The sequence below is a fragment of the Chiroxiphia lanceolata genome, chromosome 6 (assembly GCF_009829145.1).
Source record: "Chiroxiphia lanceolata isolate bChiLan1 chromosome 6, bChiLan1.pri, whole genome shotgun sequence".
In the NCBI taxonomy this organism is placed as follows: Eukaryota; Metazoa; Chordata; class Aves; order Passeriformes; family Pipridae; genus Chiroxiphia; species Chiroxiphia lanceolata.
In genome coordinates this window covers 15,030,505-15,052,317 of record NC_045642.1, presented here as the reverse complement: position 1 = coordinate 15,052,317, position 21,813 = coordinate 15,030,505, and the positions used below count along the sequence as shown (strand labels likewise).

The 21,813-nt window shown below is 39.3% G+C and overlaps 1 protein-coding gene across 7 annotated transcripts; it reads left to right on the top strand.

The window, feature by feature from the left end:
• The first annotated feature begins 167 nt into the window (after positions 1 to 167).
• On the top strand, positions 168 to 21,333 carry HPS5 (HPS5 biogenesis of lysosomal organelles complex 2 subunit 2). Of its 7 annotated transcripts, none has more exons than XM_032689731.1 (23): positions 168 to 229; positions 1,425 to 1,594; positions 2,015 to 2,125; positions 2,954 to 3,018; positions 3,647 to 3,839; positions 5,339 to 5,472; positions 6,574 to 6,789; positions 7,133 to 7,204; positions 7,438 to 7,526; positions 8,517 to 8,695; positions 8,920 to 9,078; positions 10,171 to 10,330; positions 12,297 to 12,414; positions 14,153 to 14,299; positions 15,054 to 15,128; positions 15,643 to 16,250; positions 17,612 to 17,735; positions 17,938 to 18,093; positions 18,569 to 18,688; positions 18,972 to 19,085; positions 19,412 to 19,518; positions 20,189 to 20,474; positions 20,924 to 21,333. In XM_032689731.1, exons 2-23 carry the CDS (start codon positions 1,487 to 1,489, stop codon positions 20,982 to 20,984), a joined length of 3,402 nt encoding a protein of 1,133 aa, XP_032545622.1. In that variant the 5' UTR covers positions 168 to 229; positions 1,425 to 1,486; the 3' UTR covers positions 20,985 to 21,333. The 7 variants fall into 7 exon arrangements, 6 of the variants coding, with proteins under 6 accessions (XP_032545622.1, XP_032545626.1, XP_032545625.1 ...); XM_032689735.1 differs by lacking the exon at positions 168 to 229 and adding an exon at positions 250 to 269; XM_032689734.1 differs by lacking the exon at positions 168 to 229 and adding an exon at positions 284 to 544 and having other exon boundaries at positions 1,424 to 1,594.
• The last annotated feature ends 480 nt before the right edge of the window (positions 21,334 to 21,813 follow it).

The following is a 21,813-nucleotide window of genomic DNA, read 5'->3' as shown; positions in this document are numbered from 1 at the left end:
TGGCGCGCGCGTCATGGCGTCACGTGGCCGGGGGGGCAGGGGCGGGCGCGCGCCTGACGCGGCTTCCTCCTCTTCCCCCTCCTCCTCCTCCCGCGCGCTCCGGGTGACGCAGCGCCGAGCGGGCGCGCGCCCCTGCCCCGCCCCGCCCGCGTGTCACGTGACCGCGGAGTCTGGAGGTGGCGGCGGGAGCGGCACCGGGAGAGGGAACTGGAGAGGGAGAGAGCGAGCGGTGAGGGACCAGTGAGGGACCGGGAGAGAGGGGACCGTGGGTGAGGGACGAGCGGTGCTTCCTGGCTGAACGTCTCCCCGGGCCGGCGCCGCCCCGCGCGTTAAAGGGTCAGGGGGTCTGTGCCGCGGCCCCGTCGGGGCTCTCGGCTCCCGCCCCTGCCCTGCCTGCGGTTCCGGGAGGAGTTGGGGGGTTCCCTCTCAGCTTTTGCGGTGCTTCGCCTCGCTCCGTGTGTTGGAGAGAAAGTGACGCCGTGTCGTGGTTCAGCTCCAGCCGGCAACTCGTGGCCACACAGCCCTCCCCAGCAGCGGAGTAGGGGAGATAATCGGGAGGGTAAAAGTGACAATTAAGACTTTTAAGACGTCTTGAGAATTTTGAAGAAGTAACTTTCAGTTTCTCTGGCTAAATGCGTCTGTTCCTTTTTCCTAGTTCCTGGTGAGAACGTTCACTTTTCTTGTAAGGAAACGTGAGGTTCCACATGACTGGCTTTTCTGGGAGTGAGTTACTTAATTTATGGGACTGCACACTAAACGCTACTTAGAAATTCAGGGGCTTGAGTATGCGGTGTAACAAGTTTGGGGTTTTGTTAAGCAACGCACAACTTAAAAGCTCAACAAGAGATTCTTTTAAAGTATGTGCCCTTTATAAAAAATATATGAGGTTGCAGCTTTGATAGGTATTTAGTCACCAGTTTTCACTCTGCCTTCCCTCTCCTGTATGGTGGAAAAGAGGGACCATGGAGAGAATAGTTTATAGTTGTATCAAAATGCACAAATGCAGGTAATTCTAAATTGAGTATTATTTGAGGATAATACTTATTAAATTTAGTTTTGAGGGAGAAGATGATGTAGGTGTAAAATGCAAATGCTAAATGTTTTCCTTGAGAAAATTAGTTTCAAATCAAGGGTGCATGCTATGAGGGGAAGTGTGTTTTTCTATAAAACAAGACTTTTTCCATAGTTAGGTAGAAGTTGTTTCACTGGTGGATGTAAATACAATTTCAGTATTTTGAATGTGGGTATCTGAAATGAACAAAACCTTCTCATAAATGAAGCAGAAATCTAATTTTGCAGCCCTTGGGCCTTTTTGGCAAACTGAAACCTGATGATTTTTGAGTGGGAAAACGTATTTCTTTAAATACAGAAAAACAGATATAATACTATAAAAATGAACTAATCAAGAACTTCATTTTTGGCAGGTACAGCTAAAAACTGAAGCTGTAACATACTCATGAGTGAGCAGCACTAGTCGTGTATATCAATGGCCTCTGTGCCAGTAATTCCAGACTCTTACAACCATGTGTTGGCAGAGTTGGAATGTTTGGATCCATTGCTTTCTGCACTCAGGCTGGATTCCAGTCGTCTGAAGGTGAGTTTGTAGTGTTTGCTGTTTGGTTTGGTTTGTTTTTTTTAATTCAAATAATAACCTTATTTCATTAATTATTTGATTAAACCATAGGATTCATCTCACTGTTTTTGGGGGTGTGCATTCTAGCTTATGGGAGGGAACACTTTCTAAGAAAGAGTGAAGACAAAGGATCCTGTTACTCTGTGTGTTTTCTGATGCAGCTGTGGGGTACATAACGCAGTCTGACATGGTTGCTGCCTTACACTGTTTGCTCCAGTTGCGGAGTGTGCTGTTCTAGTATCTCTGCTGCCAGTGTTTCAGGAGGGGTGCACACAGCTGGCAAACAATGAAGCCTTTAAAAAAATAACAATGCAAGAAAAAAATGCTGTGCTTAGAACTTACTAGCAGCCAGGTTGTGCATTATGATTTTTATTCCTTCAGTGCACATGTATAGATGTGTCGAAGAGATGGCTGGCTCTGGGTAGTTCAGGAGGAGGACTGAACCTTATCCAGAAAGATGGTTGGAAGCAAAGACTCTTTCTCACTCATAAGGTAAGAGTAAAGAATGCTAAATGAAGATTTACAAAAATGGGGCTGGGAAAGAGACATTATTTCAAGTTAATCTTTATTAAGAGTCAACAGGAATCTTCAGCTTGCTAATTGTCCAAATAAGGTGAAGTTTTGGACAGCTGTGTTTAAAATAGGCTGCGGTTCTGGAGTGTATTCCTAGAGTGTGTGGTGTAATAGATTTCATTAGGTGTGAAAGAAATTACCCAAGACATTTGTTTTTCAAATGCTTATTTTTAACAGCAGCAACAAAGTCACCTGAATACTTAAGAATCAGAAGAAAACATTGAACATGAAACCAGAAAAACTCACGTGTAGATAACTTCCAATGTTGGAATGCCCAAACCACGATATACTGGGATAAGTGAAGAAAAGATAGGCTGACTTGCTTTTACTGGAAGAGATGATGGAACAGGGATTGCTGCTTCTACAGTAGATGCTGTTTCCTGGGAGCCACTGGTGCTTCCAGTGTAACATGAATGCAGACATTTTTTTTAGGTTGGGAGCCCCTCAGTTCTGGCAAATCCCAAAGGTGCAAAGACAGGAGACTGATGCTTCTGTGTTTTACAAATTGGAGAATGCACTGCAGTCACTGCACTTGATGTTCTCATGTTGTTGTCAGCTGCATCCTTTTGGAGTAAGCTCAGTGCTTGCAAACAAAACCCAGACCAAAAAAACCCAACCACATCACAAGAGAGTGGTGGCATCTGCTGACATGATTCTGGTTTATGTCTTAAAGATAATTAAGTTGCATAGTGGTAAAGGCAGTAGAGGAGCACTTTTACTTGCATTCACTCATATACCTCCTTTCAGGAAGGTGCCATTTCCCGGGTGGCCTGTTGTTTGCATGATGAAGACTATGTTGCTGTTGCCACCAGGTGAGTGATGCACCTACAAACCTGAGTGCTGGATAAATATCTTTAAGTAGCTTCTAAGTTTCAGACTTGGATGCCTGCTGAGAACTTGGAGGGGCCAGGGAATTAACTGGTAGAGGGCCCTACAGAATGATTCTCTGCACAGACAGTTTACTTAACTTTTTCTTTTCCTGGAATAATTGTTCCAGAATAAGTATTATTTCTGTAACAGAACATTTATGGGAGAGCTCATACATGTGAAGTTATGATGATAAATGTCTCTCTGAGACCTTTCAGCATCAAAAGAAGCATCTTCATTAACTTGGCAGAGAGACATTGGTAATTAATGCCACTTACATTGCTTAAAATCCATTTAAACTTGAGTATTTTTTCTCATTCTCACTGGCAATTCTAGTAAATGTGAGATTAGCCTTCCAAAGCTGCTGAAGCACTGTAATGCAATGAAGGGCACTTCTTCTTCAGAATTAAGTGTGAGACACTTCTTGAAAGCATGCAGCCTCCAAGAGAACCAGCCCTGAGGTGTGCTGCTTCCCTTGGGTTTTTTGTTTCTTTGGGAAAATGCAACTTTATCACTGATAAGACATTAGAAGACTTCTTCTCAAATTGTACTTTCTTTTTTAAATTGTTGTAGCCAAGGTCTTGTAGTAGTCTGGGAGCTGAATCAGGAACGTCGTGGGAAGCCAGAACGGATTTATGTTTCCTCCGAGCATAAGGGCAGAAAAGTCACAGCTCTGTGCTGGGATACTGCTGCCCTTCGAGTTTTTGTAGGAGATCATGTGGGAAAAGTATCAGCCATCAAGATTAACACATCGAAGCAAGGGAAGGTAAAATGTTGCATACTTTGATTGAGATTAATCCACAGGGGGTGATGTGTGGAATCTTTTTGTTTATTTTAGTAAAGTAGAACTGGGCAGGACTTGCCAGCTGATGTTCTGGTAGCTTTAACTATTGGGATGAAGAACTAGTCTCTTGAGACAACAGTAGAAATCTTGACCCATGAACTTGCCCCACTCTCCTTCTAATTTAGTAATGCAACAGGAAAATGCTTTCAAGTGTTCAGAATTAAAAACTGGATGAGCTGCTGCTTCTTGTAACTTACAAATATCCAAGTCTTGGTGTTTCTGAGTCTGTTGGATTCCGTAGAGTCCAGCTACAGGTTCAGCTGTTTGTTTTAGTCCTCAGCTCAGCTGTTGGTCTGAGAAAGGGCAGTCCCAAACTCTGATTTTCCTTGACTTTGTCTGGATACTCTCATTCTTAAAGATATGGATTAGATAAAACAAATGGTGGGTGGACATCAAGCCTACATCCATTACATTTTGTGCAAAGGGCAAACATGTTAATGATAGCAGCCTGATTTCTAGCCCTTGAGTGTTCTTTAGGTTTTACCACTACTGGGTCCCTTTACAGACTAAAAGGAGAAGTCCTTTTAGCCTGTAAAGAGGAGCAGAACCTGGAAATCATTGTGCTCTTCCAGGTCCTTTCTAGCCCTCGTGGAAGATTTTGATAGAAAATTGACTTAAAGGTAGCAATACTGTTCATTGTATTTACAGAAAGAGGGAAAAAAATCAGCTGTGAAAAGAGAGAAGGGGATAGGAGAGAAGGGCAAGGCCCACAGAAATGTGTCTGATCATGCCTGTTAAAGGAATGGCATTGTTGGTTCTCTCATGTAATTCACTTTGTCACATTCCTAACAAGAACAACAACTTTCAGCTGGCAAAAATGGCAAACGGCTTCTAGAAAACTTGAGTGTAGTTCCCAGTAGTTTCTTATTAGTAAGAAGTCTGAGAGTGTTTACAACCCATGCAAACTGAGACAGTTGTGTGATAAATAGTATTGGGGTAATTTGCTGCAGGGTAATATAGAAGGTGAGTTTATATAAACAACCTAAATCCAATAGAAGTTGGTTTTTTTGTATCAATTAAGCCCTCAGGTCTGTTTCCATAAAACTGTTTGCTGGCTCAAAGTACATGTGGGAAGAATTGGAGAAAAAGCACAAAGCCTAGAATAGCAAGAATAAAAAAATCTCTCCTAATGTTACAGAAAAAAACACTATAAAGAAATGTCAGGAAGCTACAAGAATATGATTTTTTTTTTCTTAAGTCTTCAGTAAAGGTTTTGGGAAAAGAAGGATTTAGAGTTTTGTGCCTCTGAGTACTGAAGCCTTGTTTTGTAAAGGACACAGAAGAAAGGAAGTGCTTATGTTGTGTATTTGTAGCATACATGATTCTTTTCTGAATTCTGCAATTTTAACTGAATGACATAGTCTTTACTTTGAACTGAAGACCAGTATGTGTTCTTTCTTTTTTTTTCTCTCTAACTTTAGGCTGCTGCTACTTTTGTCATGTTTCCTGTTCAGATTATAACCACTGTAGATTCTCGGGTTGTTCAGCTTGATTATTTGGATGGAAGACTGCTCATATCTTCACTTACACGCACTTATTTGTGTGATACTGAGAGGCAAGTTGTATTTTATTTGTGAAATACTGGACTTTACAGAGTCACATACAATTTCTGAAATGACATCTGGAAATTATTCAGTCCAGTTTTCCTGCTCAAAGCAGAGTCAGGTAGGGTGGATTTTGTGGGACTACATCCAGTTAGGTTTTGAGGTTGGAAACTGCACAAGCTCCATGGGCAACCTTTGCCAGCATTTCACCACCCTCACAATAACAGAGAATGGGAAAAAAAGAGAATCCTCTCATGCTGAAATGGGATTTTCTGGATTTCCATTTTTGCCTGTTGCCTGTCATCCGTTCACTGGGCATCACTGAGAGCAGTCTGGCTCTGTCTTCTTTACTTCCCCATCAGGTATTTGTACATATGGGATCAGATGAGTTCCCTCTGAGCCTCCTCTGTTCCAGGCTGACCAGCCCAGCTCTCCCAGCCTCTTACAAGGCAGGTGCTGCAGTCCCTTAGTTGGCTTTGTGGCCCATTGCTGGGCTTGCTCCAGTGCATTGCTGTCTCTTGTACTGGTGAGCCAGCTGGCCTCTACTGGTGTCTAGGGTTATTCCTTCCCAAGGGCAGGACATTGCATTCCTTGATGTCTGTTTACCTAGCCCATGCTCCCTCAGTTTGTCTGTGGGGATGTTGGCAGGGGCAGTATCAAAAGCCTTAGTCAAGTGAAGATAAACAACATCCACTGCTCTCCTCTAATCTATCAAGCCAGTTGTTCTGTTGTATAGGGCTATTAACATGATTTCCCTTTTATAAATTCATGCTGACTATTCATAATCACCATCTTATCTTTCATGTAATTGGAAATGGTTTCTGGGAACATTTGCACCATTACTTTCCCATCACCAGGTTGACTAACTGGTTCTGCTGAAAAAAACCCACCTTTGTAGTTTAAGCATTCGTTTAAACTAATGAATATTTCTACACCCTGTCTTGTATAGACTTCATGCAGACTTTATAATAGTCATTACAGATATTTTTTTTTTTAAGCACCAAAAGCAATTCAACAACTGGGACTTAGTATTTTTGCTCTTGAAGAAAAACATAAAATTAATTAGAACCTTTTTTAATGCTGCCTTAACAAGTATGTTGTTTTTCCACTAGAGAGAAGTTTTGGAAAATTGGTAATAAAGAGAGAGATGGAGAATTTGGAGCGTGTTTCTTCCCTGTTGGAAAAAACAGTGGGAATCAGCAGCCATTAATATATTGTGCTCGACCTGGCTCAAGGATGTGGGAGGTGAACTTTGATGGGGAAGTGCAAAGCACACATCAGTTCAAGCAGCTGCTCTCATCACCACCTCTTCCTGTGGTTACTCTCAGGTAGAAACATGAGTGTTATCACAGATAAACTTGCTTGGGACTTCCAGACGAGCTGGAAAGAACTGCATTAATGCTGAGAAAATTAAAGTCCTACTGCAGTCAAATGTTAATCCTACTTGTCATCTTAATACATTCTTCTCTAATAACTGAAACCAGTAGGAGAGTTACCAAAAATGCCAAAATGTTGATTCTTCAGGTGTGTCTGTGTGACCCCAGTGAATGCTGCTGTCATAAGAGTGTATTTGTTTAAGCCAGCAATGTATTTACAGGGTTAAGAATATTGTGCAAAGGAAGTGATGTTATTGTAGTTATGCTTGTAACAAATAATAATTTTACTTTACAGGCAGGATCCTCATTACACTGGTTCCAGCTGCTCTCCACAATCTCTATCTTTCCCCAAGCTGCTGTATTTGACGTGAGTATTTGACAGCATAGCTTCCTATGATAAAGTAGACTTTAAAAAATTGTATAATTTCCTAATTTATATTACCAGCTTTGGCTTCTTGTGTGAGAATTTTCCAAGTACCGTGCTAAACAACTGTCTTACGTTTTGCTTGCTGTACTTAAGCCAATGCCATTCCTGCATATTTTATTTTTTTTCATTTTACCACAATCCACTTGCTCCATTAACATCTGCTTTGCTTGCAGTGAGCACTGTGTGGTGACCTGGACAGAAAGAGGCATTTATATTTTTCTTCCCCAAAGCGTTCAAGTCTTACTCTGGAGTGAAGTGAAAGGTAAATGTTACAAAACTGCTCTGTAATATTGTCTGTTACACTGGTCACTTTTGAAGTCCTTGCCTAACGTGGAGCCTTTTCAAGCTCACTTTCTGCAGCTGGATTGCAGAACATTTATCAGAAAACTTGTTATCTCAGGTATATCCTTGAATATTAACCCTTTCCCTGCCTCTTCCAGCCAACCCCTCCCTCCATATTTCTGAGAACATGCTTGTTGAGAAACTAAATGTGATGTAGAGTGAATCTTAAAATACAGTAATTGAAATACAGGTGATTAACTTCCAGTATCTTTTCCTCTTTTCTCTTTATTCAGGTTCATTGTCAGGTGTCCTGTGAAGGATAATCTGACCGCTGAAAGCTTAAAACCTGTTTTTTATTAACACCTGTCTAAATTGCATCCAGGGAATATGTTTATTTGTCAAATGAGTGAACCCTCATAAACAGTTGTGTATGTGGTTATAAGCACAGTCCTACAGCAGTCAGTCTGTATCAGTCAGTCTTTTCCTTCCCTGTCTCTCCCTCCGTTTTGGTGTTAAGTCTCCAATGCCTTTGTCGTGGAGTGTTTGCACACACCATAACTATTGCATCTGAAAAGTGCTCAAAGGCCAAAGTGTTTTTCTACCAATGGATGTTTTCCTTGTGTTTCAAAGCTAACAATGATGTATTTCTCATCTTTATCAGGCTTTAGTTTTTTGTCTCCCTTTAGTTTTTTGTTTCCTTTTGTCTGAGCAAAAGGAAACTTTTTGGTAACTTTAGTGTACTTTTTGAATGTTTTCTAGAAATGCAACTCTGGAAAGTTTTGATACTTTGGATGCTAGATCAGCACTGTTCAGTTTGTTTTCCCCATGCCACTCATGCTATGGTGTATTAGGCTTTTGCACTCATTTGCAGTCAGATGAAAAATACACTTCCACCTTCTTTCAGGAACAGAAAGGAATGCTGGCTAACAATTTCAGTAATTTAGATATTTCTGTGCATCTGGTTCTGCAGATATTCAGGATATTGCAGTTTACAAGAGTGAGTTGTTCTGTCTGCATACAAATGGAAAAGTTGTGCACCTCTCCCTTCTGCTGGTCGACCGCTGTGTAGAGCGTCTGATGAGAAGAGGGTTCTGGACCCTTGCTGCCAGGGTCTCTTGTCTCTTCCAAAATTCAATTATTTCTTGCAGAGTAAGTAAACATCTCTATGTAAATGTTCAGTGCAACTTCACTGTCTTTCCTGTCCCCCTTCCATTAAGTTTCATGGGTTACAGAGAATCATTTTGTTGGAGTTTTTAAAAAGCCATCTAAATATTATACTTTTAGGATGAATATTAGCCTGCACATATGGCACTTTTTGCTTTTCATGTGTGCATTAGAAATAATAATGCTTCTGTTTCACTGTGTACTTCTAGGCAAGAAAAAATTTGCCTCTAGACAAGCTAGAGCACTTGAAGTCTCAGCTGGATGCCTCAACCCAACAAGATCTCACTATGCAACTGGAAGAACTGATTTCCAAGTTGGAACCTCTAGATTCCGCATGCAGCAGTAGAAGAAGCAGTATTTCATCTCATGTATGTGTATTGGTAGGGCTAAAAATGTTGTCTACAGGTTTTATCTTTATGGCTTAAAATCACCTTGTTGTTCTCTTTGAAGATGAGGCTTTCATTTTTACCATGCCTACTAGAGCTTATAGTGCTACCTTCTAAAATTAGGTGTGAAATACCATTACTTGCATTCTGTAAGCTCTCAGACCTCTGCCTCTTTTCCATATTATTTTGGGGCTAGTGGTTGAGATGCAAAAAAAGATTGATATGAAGGGGGCTTTCTCCACAGCTGAGTTTAGTGTCTTAATATGCTTCAGTAAAGATCATCTTGGTTGTAACTGTAGTTTTATGTGGGGAAAACTGAATGTCTGAATGCTTAATTATCTTACTTTATGAAGCTTAAGCAGAAAGTTCTAAAGAAAAAAGTCAAAACATATTTCTAATACTCTTACACAGCGTATTTCTAATATTCTTTTACATGTACAACTGCTTTGTATTTTCTTGGCTTCCCAGCAGCTTTTCAAGAAAAGGGAAATACTGCATAGTTAATACAGTATCAGCTGCTGCTTTTGCTTTAACAATGTTTAAAAAGTGAAGTTTAAAAAGTCAAGTAGTGTAAAAACCATCTTGATGTGGTATTTTTAAATTAGTTGATGGGAAAATAAATTCCGTAGACTGACCATGAGCAAAAGAATGTGTGTGTGTGTCCTGGAACTAAACAGTTCTGCAGGGTCTGTAATTGTGCTGTCTGGGTGTGGCTAACCAGCAAAAAGAACACGGACTCTTGGGCATGCAGGCAAGAAGGGGTGAAGTGACTGTCTCAGCTGCAGGACTAAAGCTGAGATGGTTTTTGCCTTGTACTGAGCACACCAGTTGTTTCACAGGCTGCCATTGCAGCATCCACGTCTTTTTCAAGTCACTGAACTGCACTCTTCTTGGCATCTGTGTCCTTTTCCATTCTGGATATGTAAAAAATACATTGTTAGGGATTTTGCAGACACTGAATCATGAAGTGCTGTGATGTTACTTGTGTGGGTATGGTTGGATGAGTTCATGGCAAGATGTTAACACAGAAGTACAACTCACACAATGTCTTAACTCCTCTGCCTTGTCTGACAGGAAAGCTTCAGTGTCTTGGACTCCGGAATATACCGTGTTATCAGTCGGAGAGGCAGTCAGTCAGATGAAGATTCATGTTCTCTCCACAGTCAAACGTTCTCAGAAGATGAGAGACTTAAAGAATTTCCTGCACACCAGGAAGATGAGCAAGTAGACCTTGGTACTGTTTCTTAATGAAAATATGGGGTTTGGATGTGATTTTTATTTGTTCTATGAGAATTCAATTGGGTTGGCTTTGTGCTCTTTTTTTCCACTATCAAGTTATTCATTATTAAGTCCTCTAATTTGACCAATGGGAACAGTCACCCCACCTTCCAGTCAAAATCCTTCTTGAAACATTGGGCTGAAAAGCTGGCTCCACAGAAATCCAAGCTTAAAAGCAAACAAAGCAGAAGGTCCAGAGGGCTTTTACCAGGCTAGGAATTCACTCCAGCTTCCCCCCCTTCCATGTGTAATTCAGCATTAATGCTAAGATTCCTTCAGCTGTCTATGCTAGTGTTAATTGAGCTTCAAAGAAGATTTGTTTGCAGCCGATATCCTTCCATAATATTTGTCCCAGGAAAGAATTTCTTAATCTTGGCTCTGGCTTTATATTTGTTCAGGAAACCAATAGGCTTCTGATAAGTGTTCTTAACTTGCTTGTAGGGTTTAATTTGTACAGGGGAGCATCTCTTACACATGCAAACATTAGTGTAACCCATCCAGGGAGCTTTTTTTATTTCCTACAAATGTCTGTCACTGGACTAAAGCGTTCTCTCTTCTGCACCCCCTCCCAATCCCAATCAGAAACCTGGGATGATTAGGAACTGGCTTAGTTCCACATATGGTAGACAGACTTTCCAATTAAAAGGCTGTTCTTAGCTTTTGCAGAGAGTAGGTGCCAGTGGAGGATGGAGAGAATTTGGATGCTTTGTGGCAAAAATACACAGTGGGTAGGGAGAATATAGAAACTGGTATTTATTCCCCTACTTGTCATTAGTGTTTTCCTGCTGACTAAGCTACACAGTTTGTAGCACTTACGTTTACATGTGCCTCTTTACCTACATCACCAGACAAACAAGTGAGAAAACCTGTGAGTGTATCATTTCCAATATTAAAACTTGCAAATGAAGGGACTTAGTTTTTGACTGTCAGAAGATAAAGTTCTGTGTGTTCCACAAGAGATAACAAATTGTTGATGATTTCCAAGTAGAGATGTTTTAGATGCTTATTGAAACACACGTACTTGATTTGGTATTTTAAAGAAATGGACTTAGTGTTTCCCCGCTCGCATTGACATAAGATGTCATAAGTTTATAGGTTTCTAGTCTACATAAAGAACAAAAGCAGCTTTATTTGCAAACAATTGTAAAATCAGTTTTGACCTTTAGCCACTGTCAAGAGGGACTGTGGATTCTGATGGTAGAATTTCCGTAACAGCACAGTGTTTTTTCCTCTCAACACCGTGGTTACTGCTGACTGTTGCAAAATGCAGCGTCATCCTTGCTTAAAATGGTCATTTTTTTCTTATTTACACCACTGAGATACAGTGTGTGCTTGTACCAGGAAATTATTAAAAAACACATTGTAGATGCTGTTAGGGATATAAGAGTGAAGAGGAAATAGTGGTTCTGTATTTCCTCTGATTCTTATCAAAAGGCAGAGAGCTGTGGACTCACTTATATTTTTAAGTCCATTCAAATAAGAGGGTGATTTATGCCTTAACCATGGCATATGTGTCTCTCTCTGTTCATATGTGATTAAGATTTTGGAAATCATGCAATGTGAATTGATGTATGCCACAATACTTAATTTTCCTAGATGTATAAATGTCAGTGGATTATATCAAGATTTTTTCCCTTAAATGGACTGTAAGTCTACTTTTAGAAGATATTTTTCATACAGTTGTTGATCATAATTTGTCTTGCTACAGAGCCAAAACAATCTTAGTAAAGCAAACTTACTAGGTTCAAAGTCAGCAGTAAAATGGCCCTTGAAACCTGGCTCCCCACATTCTGGAATATTAAGTAGAAAAGTATTGCATGCAGATTATCCATTAATGAATTAGTGACTTGCAGTTCATTTCACTGTTCCATTTTTTGCTAGGCCACTGTTTCATGACTTTTTATTTCAATTCCATTTGTTAGACAACGTATGTCATGCATCAGTGGTGGTTGAGGCTGACCGGAATGAGACATTTCTCCCATTCAGTATTCCTTTGTCATTTCGTTCCCCATCTCCTCTCGTCCAAGCTGTCAAAGAAAGGTAAAGCATGCAGCAGGTTCATTCATCCATTGCATCTTTCCCTTTTCTGTCCTCTGAATTTTTAGCATTTTGTGGTTTAGTTCATGTTCTGTTGTGCAAACACATAACACTTGAATTGGAACACTGGACATGCAGTCAGATTTGCCAGACAATTTAAATCTTGCATCTTGGCTCTAATGAAGATTCACAGTGCTGCTGTTGACTTCAGTGGAGCCAAGATTTAAACCTTGGGTTTTAAGTAGTTAATAATTGTTAAATATCTAAGAATGTTTTACATTATCCTGTAAACTGTGGCTGTGGTTTGTATTCAAAGGAAACTTACTGAATATTTCTTTTTGGAATCTTGCTTTCCTGGGACTTAGATTTCTAAAGAATGAGTGAAGACTTCCTATGTTGCTTGCAGGCAAACATTAAAATATTCAAATCAGTTAGATATTGCTAAAACACACTTGCAAAGTAGTCTATAATTTCCCCCACGCACTCTTCAGTGAATCTAATCAATTCCCCGGACATTTAAGGGATAATGGTAGATTATACCTGGTACAAGTAAATCTGATAGTGTCCATTTTATGCAGAAATCAGTTTGCTATGTCAAAACTCACTTACAAAAATGAGGGGCGTGTACATATATAAAGGACATGGTGTTAAATACATGATTTTGATTAAAGTGCTGTATGTTAATTACTGAGGTAAAATGTCTCTGGCCCACAGTGGTGATCTGAAAAATTGCATAGTCCTCTCTTGATCATTTTGGTATGTGACTTGTGTCCTGAAACAAAAATTTGTAGCTGATATCAACAGTGTGAGGATTTCAGAATAACTATCACAAATACATGCAATGTTTTGAATTCTTTCCAAACCGTAAGTGGTTTTTAGGACTTCACTAGTAATAAGTATTTCTACTTACAATGAGAGCTAAGTTTTCAAGTATTCACTGCATTCAATTTATAATTAAATAAAATACTATCGTATTTACAGTTAATTTTTAAAAATTCACCTTTAATCCTTTTAGACATTAAAGTCCAGTTGTTTTGCTACCTTTGAATCCTTTCTGTCTTCTGCAGCAACATTTGGCTTTTGCTATACCTTGTTATAGTAAAAGATGCCTTTTTTTTTTTTTCTTGATGCTCTTAAACTAGTTCTGGACTAGAAAGCAGAAGCTAATTTTTGTGTTCAGATCTTGATGACATAGTTCTCTTCATGGCAGTGGTAGAAATAATTGTGTTCTGGTATGTTCATCGAGCTTTCTCTTCAATAAAACACCTAAAGGGCTGGGACTTGACGATGTGAAAAGGACATTTTTTATGAGCTTTGTAATCTGAAGAATTAATTTTAAGCATTGCAAAATGGTTTCTTACCACCAAGAGGGACATAATTTCCTAATGGTGCTTTCTGTTTATAAGCTTTGAAGTTCAGTGCAGTCAGTCTGCATTTATTGACATACAAATACATGTCAAAATATATACACTAATGTTAGTACATGATCCTGTTTCTCCAGCTGAAATAATACCAAGTGCTGAATACTTCAGAGCTGAAAGTATGGATCGTGACTAAAATATGAATTTTGAGCAGATTCTTAATGAGATTTATTCCTATTGGTCATCACTGCTTTCATCCTTTTTTCAGGAGTTCTTCAGATTATAAAGTTTTCTGAAATGATGGTTTGAATGAAAAGAAAGTGCTTGCTTTGTTCGCCTTTGAACTTTCAGTTTTAAATGTTTGAACTTCTGATTCCCAGTGTTTCCAGCTTTGTACGCAAAACTACGGAGAAGATAGGCACACTTCATATAAGTCCTGATACTAAAGGGAGGCAAGAAGCCAAGGATGATGAGCAGCTGCCAGAGCTGACTGCTAATCTGGTAGCATCTCCCCAGGAAGAGAAAGAGTGAGTGCAAAATCACATTTTCTTAACAATTGCATTTGCTGAATGTCCTGAGGATAGCAACCTAGGGAAAAACTACTATTTCAAGCAGGATGAGGAACTCAGCATTAGATTTTTCGAGCTGCCTTCATTACTATGGTGGGTTTCACTGGTTCTCCCTGACTCTTTTCCTAGAAGTTGATGAGTCAGTGAACACTGCTGAGTGTTGAATCATGCAGTCTGCACAGTGCTGCAAGGACTCAAGAACATGAACATAGTGTATTCTCATATAACAGATCTGTGATGCTCGTTGGACATGAGTCCATCAGTTTGTTTCCTGTCCTTTCTGAGTGGCGAGTAAGCACTTTTAGCTCTCTGAAAGCATATTTCGCTTTAGGTTTGTGTGGGTTGTGTTTATTTGGGTTCATTTATTTGTTTTTAATACAGAGTTAAGTTACTTCATATTCCAGTGCTAATTTACCATTTTGGACTAACTTTCATATAGTGGTATGGTACTGGTTTTTATTCGGTACCTGCAGAAATCTACTGTAGTTGGAGTAGAAGCCATTACAGAAGGCCATAAAAATAGTATTATCTGTTGTTCTTCATGCTTACTTTATCCATAATTTCTGTTGAGCTGTTCCTTCTTTAGAAATTAAAGCTTGGTATTTAATAAAGGAATTAATGTGGAAATAATGAGGAAATTTGTGAGGAAGTCCTCACTTAAATTATTAAAGATAATACTTCAGATAAGACTGAAGTGATTGTGTTTTTCTAGGTTAGAACCACAGAACTGCCAGCTTCCTGAGGAGGACCGTCTAAGAGATCTCAAAGCTGCAACAGCAGAAGCTTTGTAAGTAGGGAAACTTTTTAGTGTATAGATATATTAGGCTTTGGTAGAAAAAATTACCATTTTTTTAAATTCTGGGTTTTTTCATTCATTACATGCATGTAAGAGTAATGCTCTAAATGTCTATTAACATAACCTGAAAGGATCTAATATGAGGAATGATTTGATTCCTCTTTTTAAAACTAAGCAAAACCCACTAAAAGCTTATTTAGGTACTCCAGCATTATTATTCTTTTGTCCTAACTACAAGCACAGTTTAAAAAAATCAAAGTCACCCAACAAACAAAAATCCATTCTGAAGGAAGTCTTGGGGAACTCAAAATGTACTGAGATCAAACGCAGACAGCAATAAGTAGCCTAAATTCTATTTGATGCACTCAAAACCCAAAAATAGCAACCACTGACACTAATCAAGTGCAGGAGTATACTTTGGGTTACACAGAGTACATATGATGCTTCACTTGCGGCATGTTACTACTGTTAAACTTGGAAAACCTCTTTTTTTTTAATGCTGCAGAGCCAAACTCCAAGATCCCCAGGTTTTATTAGAACCTCAGTGTATGAGAAGGGTTTTACAGGAATGGCTTGTCTATCTGGAAGAAAAATTCAGCAGCAAAGACCATTCTGCTTTGTCTTCTAAGAAAAGCAAGGCTGTGTGTGCTGAAGAACAGAGGGCAGTCGTGGAGGAAAACCTGCGACTGGGTCCAGCTGACGGAGACCCAGTGGACAAGGAACAGAGTAGTATTTTGGGAGGCTGCATTGAAAAGGAGAATACTGACGAAACTTGTGTAAGCAAAACCATGTGTGAAAATAGTACTGATTTGAGGGGACCTTTGGACTGCGGCTTTCAAGTGTCTCCCCCGTGTGTCCTAGAACCGGGTGTTCAGAAAGATCTTGTGGACTTGACAACACTGTGTTTTGAGCTGCGTGTCTTTCCTTGTGGAAGTGGTGATGCTGAGGAGGGCTCTGATGGAAGTCTGCCACTGGCAGCTGCGTGGACCTTGGCTTGTAGGTTTATGCGAAGATACTTCTTTCTTTTGGATTTAAAAAGAGTAAAGCAGTGTATTATAACCACATATGCAACCAGTCCTAATGTATGGGAAACGTACATCGCAGGATTGAAAGGTAACTAATGAAAATTGTATTACTTCTTAATCTGAAAGTAAGACTGAGAGAAAAAAAAACAAAACAAAACAAAAAAGCTTGAAGACACCAAATTTGTGTCTGCAAATACTCCTTCTGCAGGTGTGCAGAAGGTGGGTGTGTAGTGTGGAAGGGGGAGGATGGTTGGTGTGTGGGAGTGTTTGTTCTGGTTTTGAGTTGTATGGTTGATTGTTTTTCCCCCCAAGACTAATTTAAGAAGAACTGCTGGCACCTTGGAGAGACTGTTCTCCTCTGCCCCTACTTTGCAATTCTGAAACTTTTAGTTTGCATGGAGCTTGTTGATTGAACTCTGGAGTGATCACGGCCTAGATCTATTTACAAACAAATATACCTGCTTCAAAGAGCAAAAGCATCTTAATTAGAATCATGTCTGCAAAAACAAGGCAAAAGTGAGGGGAGGGGCTTCAGCATTTGCACTGAAAGATTCAACTTGTAGAAGAATGTGGTTAATGTGAAACAAAACTGAATGGAGTGAATGGTTTCGTGCAAATGAGTGGCTTGTGATCACTTCAGACTTCCTTGTTCCACAGAAATACTTTCTGATCTTTTTGATGCCTCTTTAATCTTATTGAACCAGAGCTTCATGATTATATTGGAAACCAGAACTTTTCTGTTCTCTACATTCAGCCTCTGCTGTATATATTTAAGAGTGCATTAAAGTCTTGGTATTGATTTGGCTCCAACAGGGAGTATTTAAACAACAGAATCTTGCTTTGAGGGTTGGTATCTTGGTATTCCGGTTTCTGGGAATCTCTTCACTGTTTGGATTCTGAGAGCCTTAGAAGTGAAAGTAATGTATGCATTAGTTGGACTGCACTTGTGCCTGTAGGTTAATATCTGCATTTCATCAGGATCGAGGTTTGTGTTGAATTCTGTGTTCTATTAAGTCAGTGTTCAAGTTGCAGTTTTTATTCATTAAGAGGAGAAAATTGTAATATGTGAGAACTGATGCAGATCTGTATTGTATTCAGCAAGACATACATCCTGCTGTGGGCTGTCTTTTCTCACATGAGAGAAAAATTACCTCCTCAGAAGTCTAAAGAAGAGGAAAAAACATCAAGAGTGTTATTCCATGCCTTAATTGTATCAAGAATGACCAAATTGCTTTATAACTGTAATTTGTTGCAAGCACAGATTAGTGATGTTGATTTCTGTAAATGAACAAGTAGGATCTGCTCACTTGTTACTACTGGTAGTTGGAGAGTTCCATGAAGGCAATTGTAACTGTTGTTCAGTGCAAGGACAAAATGGGGGGGTGGTATATGTGTTAAGGAAAAAAATCCTTGCCCATATCTTGTAACTTGTGCACTGATTTATTTCAGAACTGACTTGTCACAGTCCAGTGGCTTTAGCAATGGAGGGTGAAGATATGTTGAAAATACTGAAGCTGCTGCATGACCTGGGGCCGTGGGATGACAGCCCACTGTTACTGGTACATGCTCAAAGGTTTGTACCCAAATCTTCCTTTTCTCTTCCTCAGAGTGGTTAACTTGCAAGCAGGAATCGGTTCACTTAACATTTTGTGAAGATTTCTGGGAATCTCTAAGAGACATCACCTTTCAGTACTGTCTTGAACTTGCAAGACATCTTGGAAAAGTGATCATTTTGCTGTTTGGTTCTGAAAATAGTTTTTATCCTCTCTTTCCAGGCTTTATGAAAAATTTGGGGAAACGGCTCTTCGGCCCTTGATCAAATTCTACCCCTCTGTTTTGCCGTCTGATATTAAACAGCTTTGCAGGAATGATCCAGCTCACTTCTTAGCATATTTAGATAGTCTGGTGAAATCAAAGCCAGAGGATAAAAGGTAAAGGGAATACAGAATCTTTTTCATTGTCTGCTCTCTTCATCATGTAATTGTGTGGGGTTTTTTGGTTTTGGCTGTTGGGTTTTTTTTTAGTGTTTCTTTATCTATCTGCTTGGTGTTCTTTAGCATTAGGTTCGAGTTAATTTGCCAGTTTTAGTTGGTATCAGATTGGAGCTTTTGTTAGATTAGATTCTAGTTTTAAAAGGGTTTTCCTAAACAATACTTTTAATGAAACTGACTTTTTGTTCCTGTCTGCAGTTTAATATACCAATGTTAGACACCATTTAAAAAAAAAAATTAACTTGATGGTTTTTTGTGGTCCCCTCAGTTTGCAGAAACATAAACCATTTTATGCCTCTCTGTATTTCATTTTACATCTTTTTTGTTGTTGTTGGTTGTTTGTCCATACACACTCTGCTTCTCCATATCTGGTATATTTAAAACTGGTAGGATTTTTTCTGTGTGCTTTTTCTAGGCCGTCTCTCCTTAGATCTCTTCTGCAGCCTGAGTCTCTACGGTTGGATTGGTTGTGCTTGGCAGTTTCTCATGATGCTCCACAAAGAGCAAATACTGTGGATGCAGAAGGAAATCCCAGGTAAGGTGGGTTTCACCCAAGGTCCTGAGTGCAACAGAAAGCTGTAAGAGATTTGCAGTCTTTTCGCTTAGCCTTTGTATGACAGTTCAGATGTCACTGTCACCTTGGAGCATGTTGCATATTTCAGCAGAGACAACCAAAGGGTTGAATAACTTATAGATAAGCTTTTCAGAGTGACTGCATATGGTGTTTCATTCATTTTTCCTCCTCTCTTTTCATATACCTGCCATAATGTTCTGAAGAAAATCAATAGTGCTTTAAACCCGAATTTCTCATCTTCTAGGCCACGATCGCATTTGTTTACTTGGGGCTACAGCCAGCTCATTCTGCTTTTGATTAAACTCCCAGCTGATTTTGCTACAAAAGAGAAGATGGCTCACATCTGTAAGTCACACGGGTAAGGAGAAGACTTGGTTATTCTTGATGCTTGGTAAGTTGGTATTCTGACTCCAAAAAAGATACAAATGAAAATGACCCGTCTGCTTCTTAATTGGACAGTGTTTATTTAAAAACCTTTCACTTTTTGAGGATGAATATTAAGTGCCCAGTTTAATGTACTAAACACTCCTTCTGGTTGAGAGGTATTCACCATGTCCCCACTCTATTTCTGGCATTCAAGAAATGTAGTTGCTCCTGTCTTTACTTAAATGAGCATGTAATTGTTCTTGACTTTGGTTTAAACTGAGTATTTGATTCCTGGAAATCTTTACTCTCTTATTCAAGATTTTGGCCTGGATATCTTTTTCTCTGTCTGGAGCTGGATAGAAGAATAGAAGCCTTTACTAATATTGCTCATTTGGATGATTTGAGCCTGTTGAATGGAGAAGATGGTTAGTGATTCTTAAGCTGTGTAAATATACTTGTAATATAGGAACTGCCTGTGAATAATGATTTGCCCACAAAGTGAGTTGAACTTGTATTTTTTTGTTTAGGTAGCCCTAACTGTATAGTGCAGCATATTTGAATGGGTGTTACAGTCCTGTATTCACAAAGCACAGTCACTGTGCTTTGTGAAATCAGTTGTGCTAGAAAATGCTTTTAAGTTCAAGAATGTAGAGTTGTGTATCAGTTGGGAGTGAAAAGTAAACTTGTTTTAGATAGAAGAATAGCAAGCCTTCCTGCACAGCACAAAACTCCCACACTACATATGCACACACCCAAAGTAAGGGTGAGCAATGCATTGCATTACAGGGCAGAACTTAGAAGAAAATTCCCTGTACCCCTAAGATGGACGAAACTTTGACTCTTGACTTAATCTAAAGCCTTAAATACTGAATTATTGTGAAGCTTTGTGTGTTCACCACTAAATCTTTACACTGGGTCAGTCAAAGCAGTACATATCTGTGCACAATTTGCATGTTGGTAATGCTTGGTTTTCTTAAATCTTCCCAGAGTAAACCTGAATATTTAGCCTCCATTTTACAACAGATATAGTTAAAATAGCAGGCTTAGAGTAATCCTTGGTTTACAAATAACATAACAAACTCATTTTATATCTAGGTTGCATTCCAGAGACCATAGAAGAGTGGAAGTTTCTTCTGCATCTTGCACAAAACCACAGCACAGCCTTGCACCACCATGGCCAACAGAACGGGAATGCCATCAGCAATGGTGGCACGAGCTGCCCAGACTGCATCACTGTGGAAAATGTGGCTCTACTGCTGGCCAGGGCCATCGGCCCCAGTCGTGCTTTGCCTCTCTTGCAGGAGTGTGGCTTGACACCAGAGTTGTCTGAGAGATTTACTGGTGTCTGTGAGATACTGAGAATTGCTGAGAAGAGGCAGAGGTAAGAGAGGTGTCAACAGAAGATCCACACTATTTGTTTTGGATCTCCTCTGTGCTTTAAACTTTCTTTTCAGTTAACAAGAACATGAAGTGCTTCACATTTTTACCTTGGATTTTAGGCTGAGGTAAAAGCTCTCCTATTATTTAAGAACTATGTGTTTTGCAGTGTAGGCATTTGAAAATTGAAAATAAGGAAACAGGAAGTCATACATTAAAGAATATGTAAAGGAGATTCTCTGAAGGAGATGTGTCCTGCTGAGTCCTGCACAGACTCTGATCTCACCTATTCCTTCCAGAGAAGGCATAAATAGTGATCAGGTTGCTACTTCTGAAATGCAGTCACATTTTTTACAAACTTTTCTTTAAAAAGCAAACCAAAACCGTTGTTCTTGCTGTTGTTAGCTTTTTTTACTGTTTAACCTTTCTTTTTCTCCTTTGTTTTAATTGCAGAGCGCTGATTCAGTCTATGTTGGAAAGGTGTGATCGGTTTTTGTGGTCTCAGCAAGCATAGTAAACAACTTTGGAAAACTCTGGGAACATTTTTTAATGTAATTATTGTAAATTAAAGTGCCTCTTAAACTTCACAGGCCCTTAAGGAAACGAACTCCTGTCTAAAAGTTCAGTTATATTGAGCCAGTCTCCATCTGGCAGGTATCTGACTAGGAACTGTTGACAGTTCTTCCTTATTCCTTTGGAGATGAGTTTTGAACTGTAGAACTTAAATTAAAACAATACAGTATTTATCTTGAAATTAAGGTTACAGATTTCCAAGACAAAAATTCCTGAATTTATTTTCTGAGTCTATGACTTAAGTGTTTAGGGATATGAGCCCCTAAGTATTAAATTATGGTATATAAAATTTTTTTGTTTCTTTGTTTGCAAACATGAGAAACCATTCCTGGGAAATATCTAAGCCCATACTTGTTTAACTTTCCTGTATATTGCATTGACCTTTACTGTTGCTGTAGAAGTGTTTGTTATGGTAGTCTTTGTTTTTTTTCTCCCTCTTAAATTATACAGACAGGTCTATTTGAAATACATTAATTGAGCCAAGTCTTAAAATGGGAGGGAAATACTTTTCAGTTGTCAATTAATGGTTAAATATGCTGATGAACAGAAAAAGTTGTTAAATGAGCTCACTGTTAAACTACAAGCACAATATTTCTATATTACCCATATCTGTTTGTGCAGTATGACTACAGACATCAGTTGTGATATTCCAACAAACCTCAGACCAGTGGAATTAGAATCAGAGTCATTTAAGTTGGAAAAGACCCTAAAGATCCAGCTGTTAGCCTAACACTGCCAAGTCCACCACCAAACCATGTCCATAAGTGCCA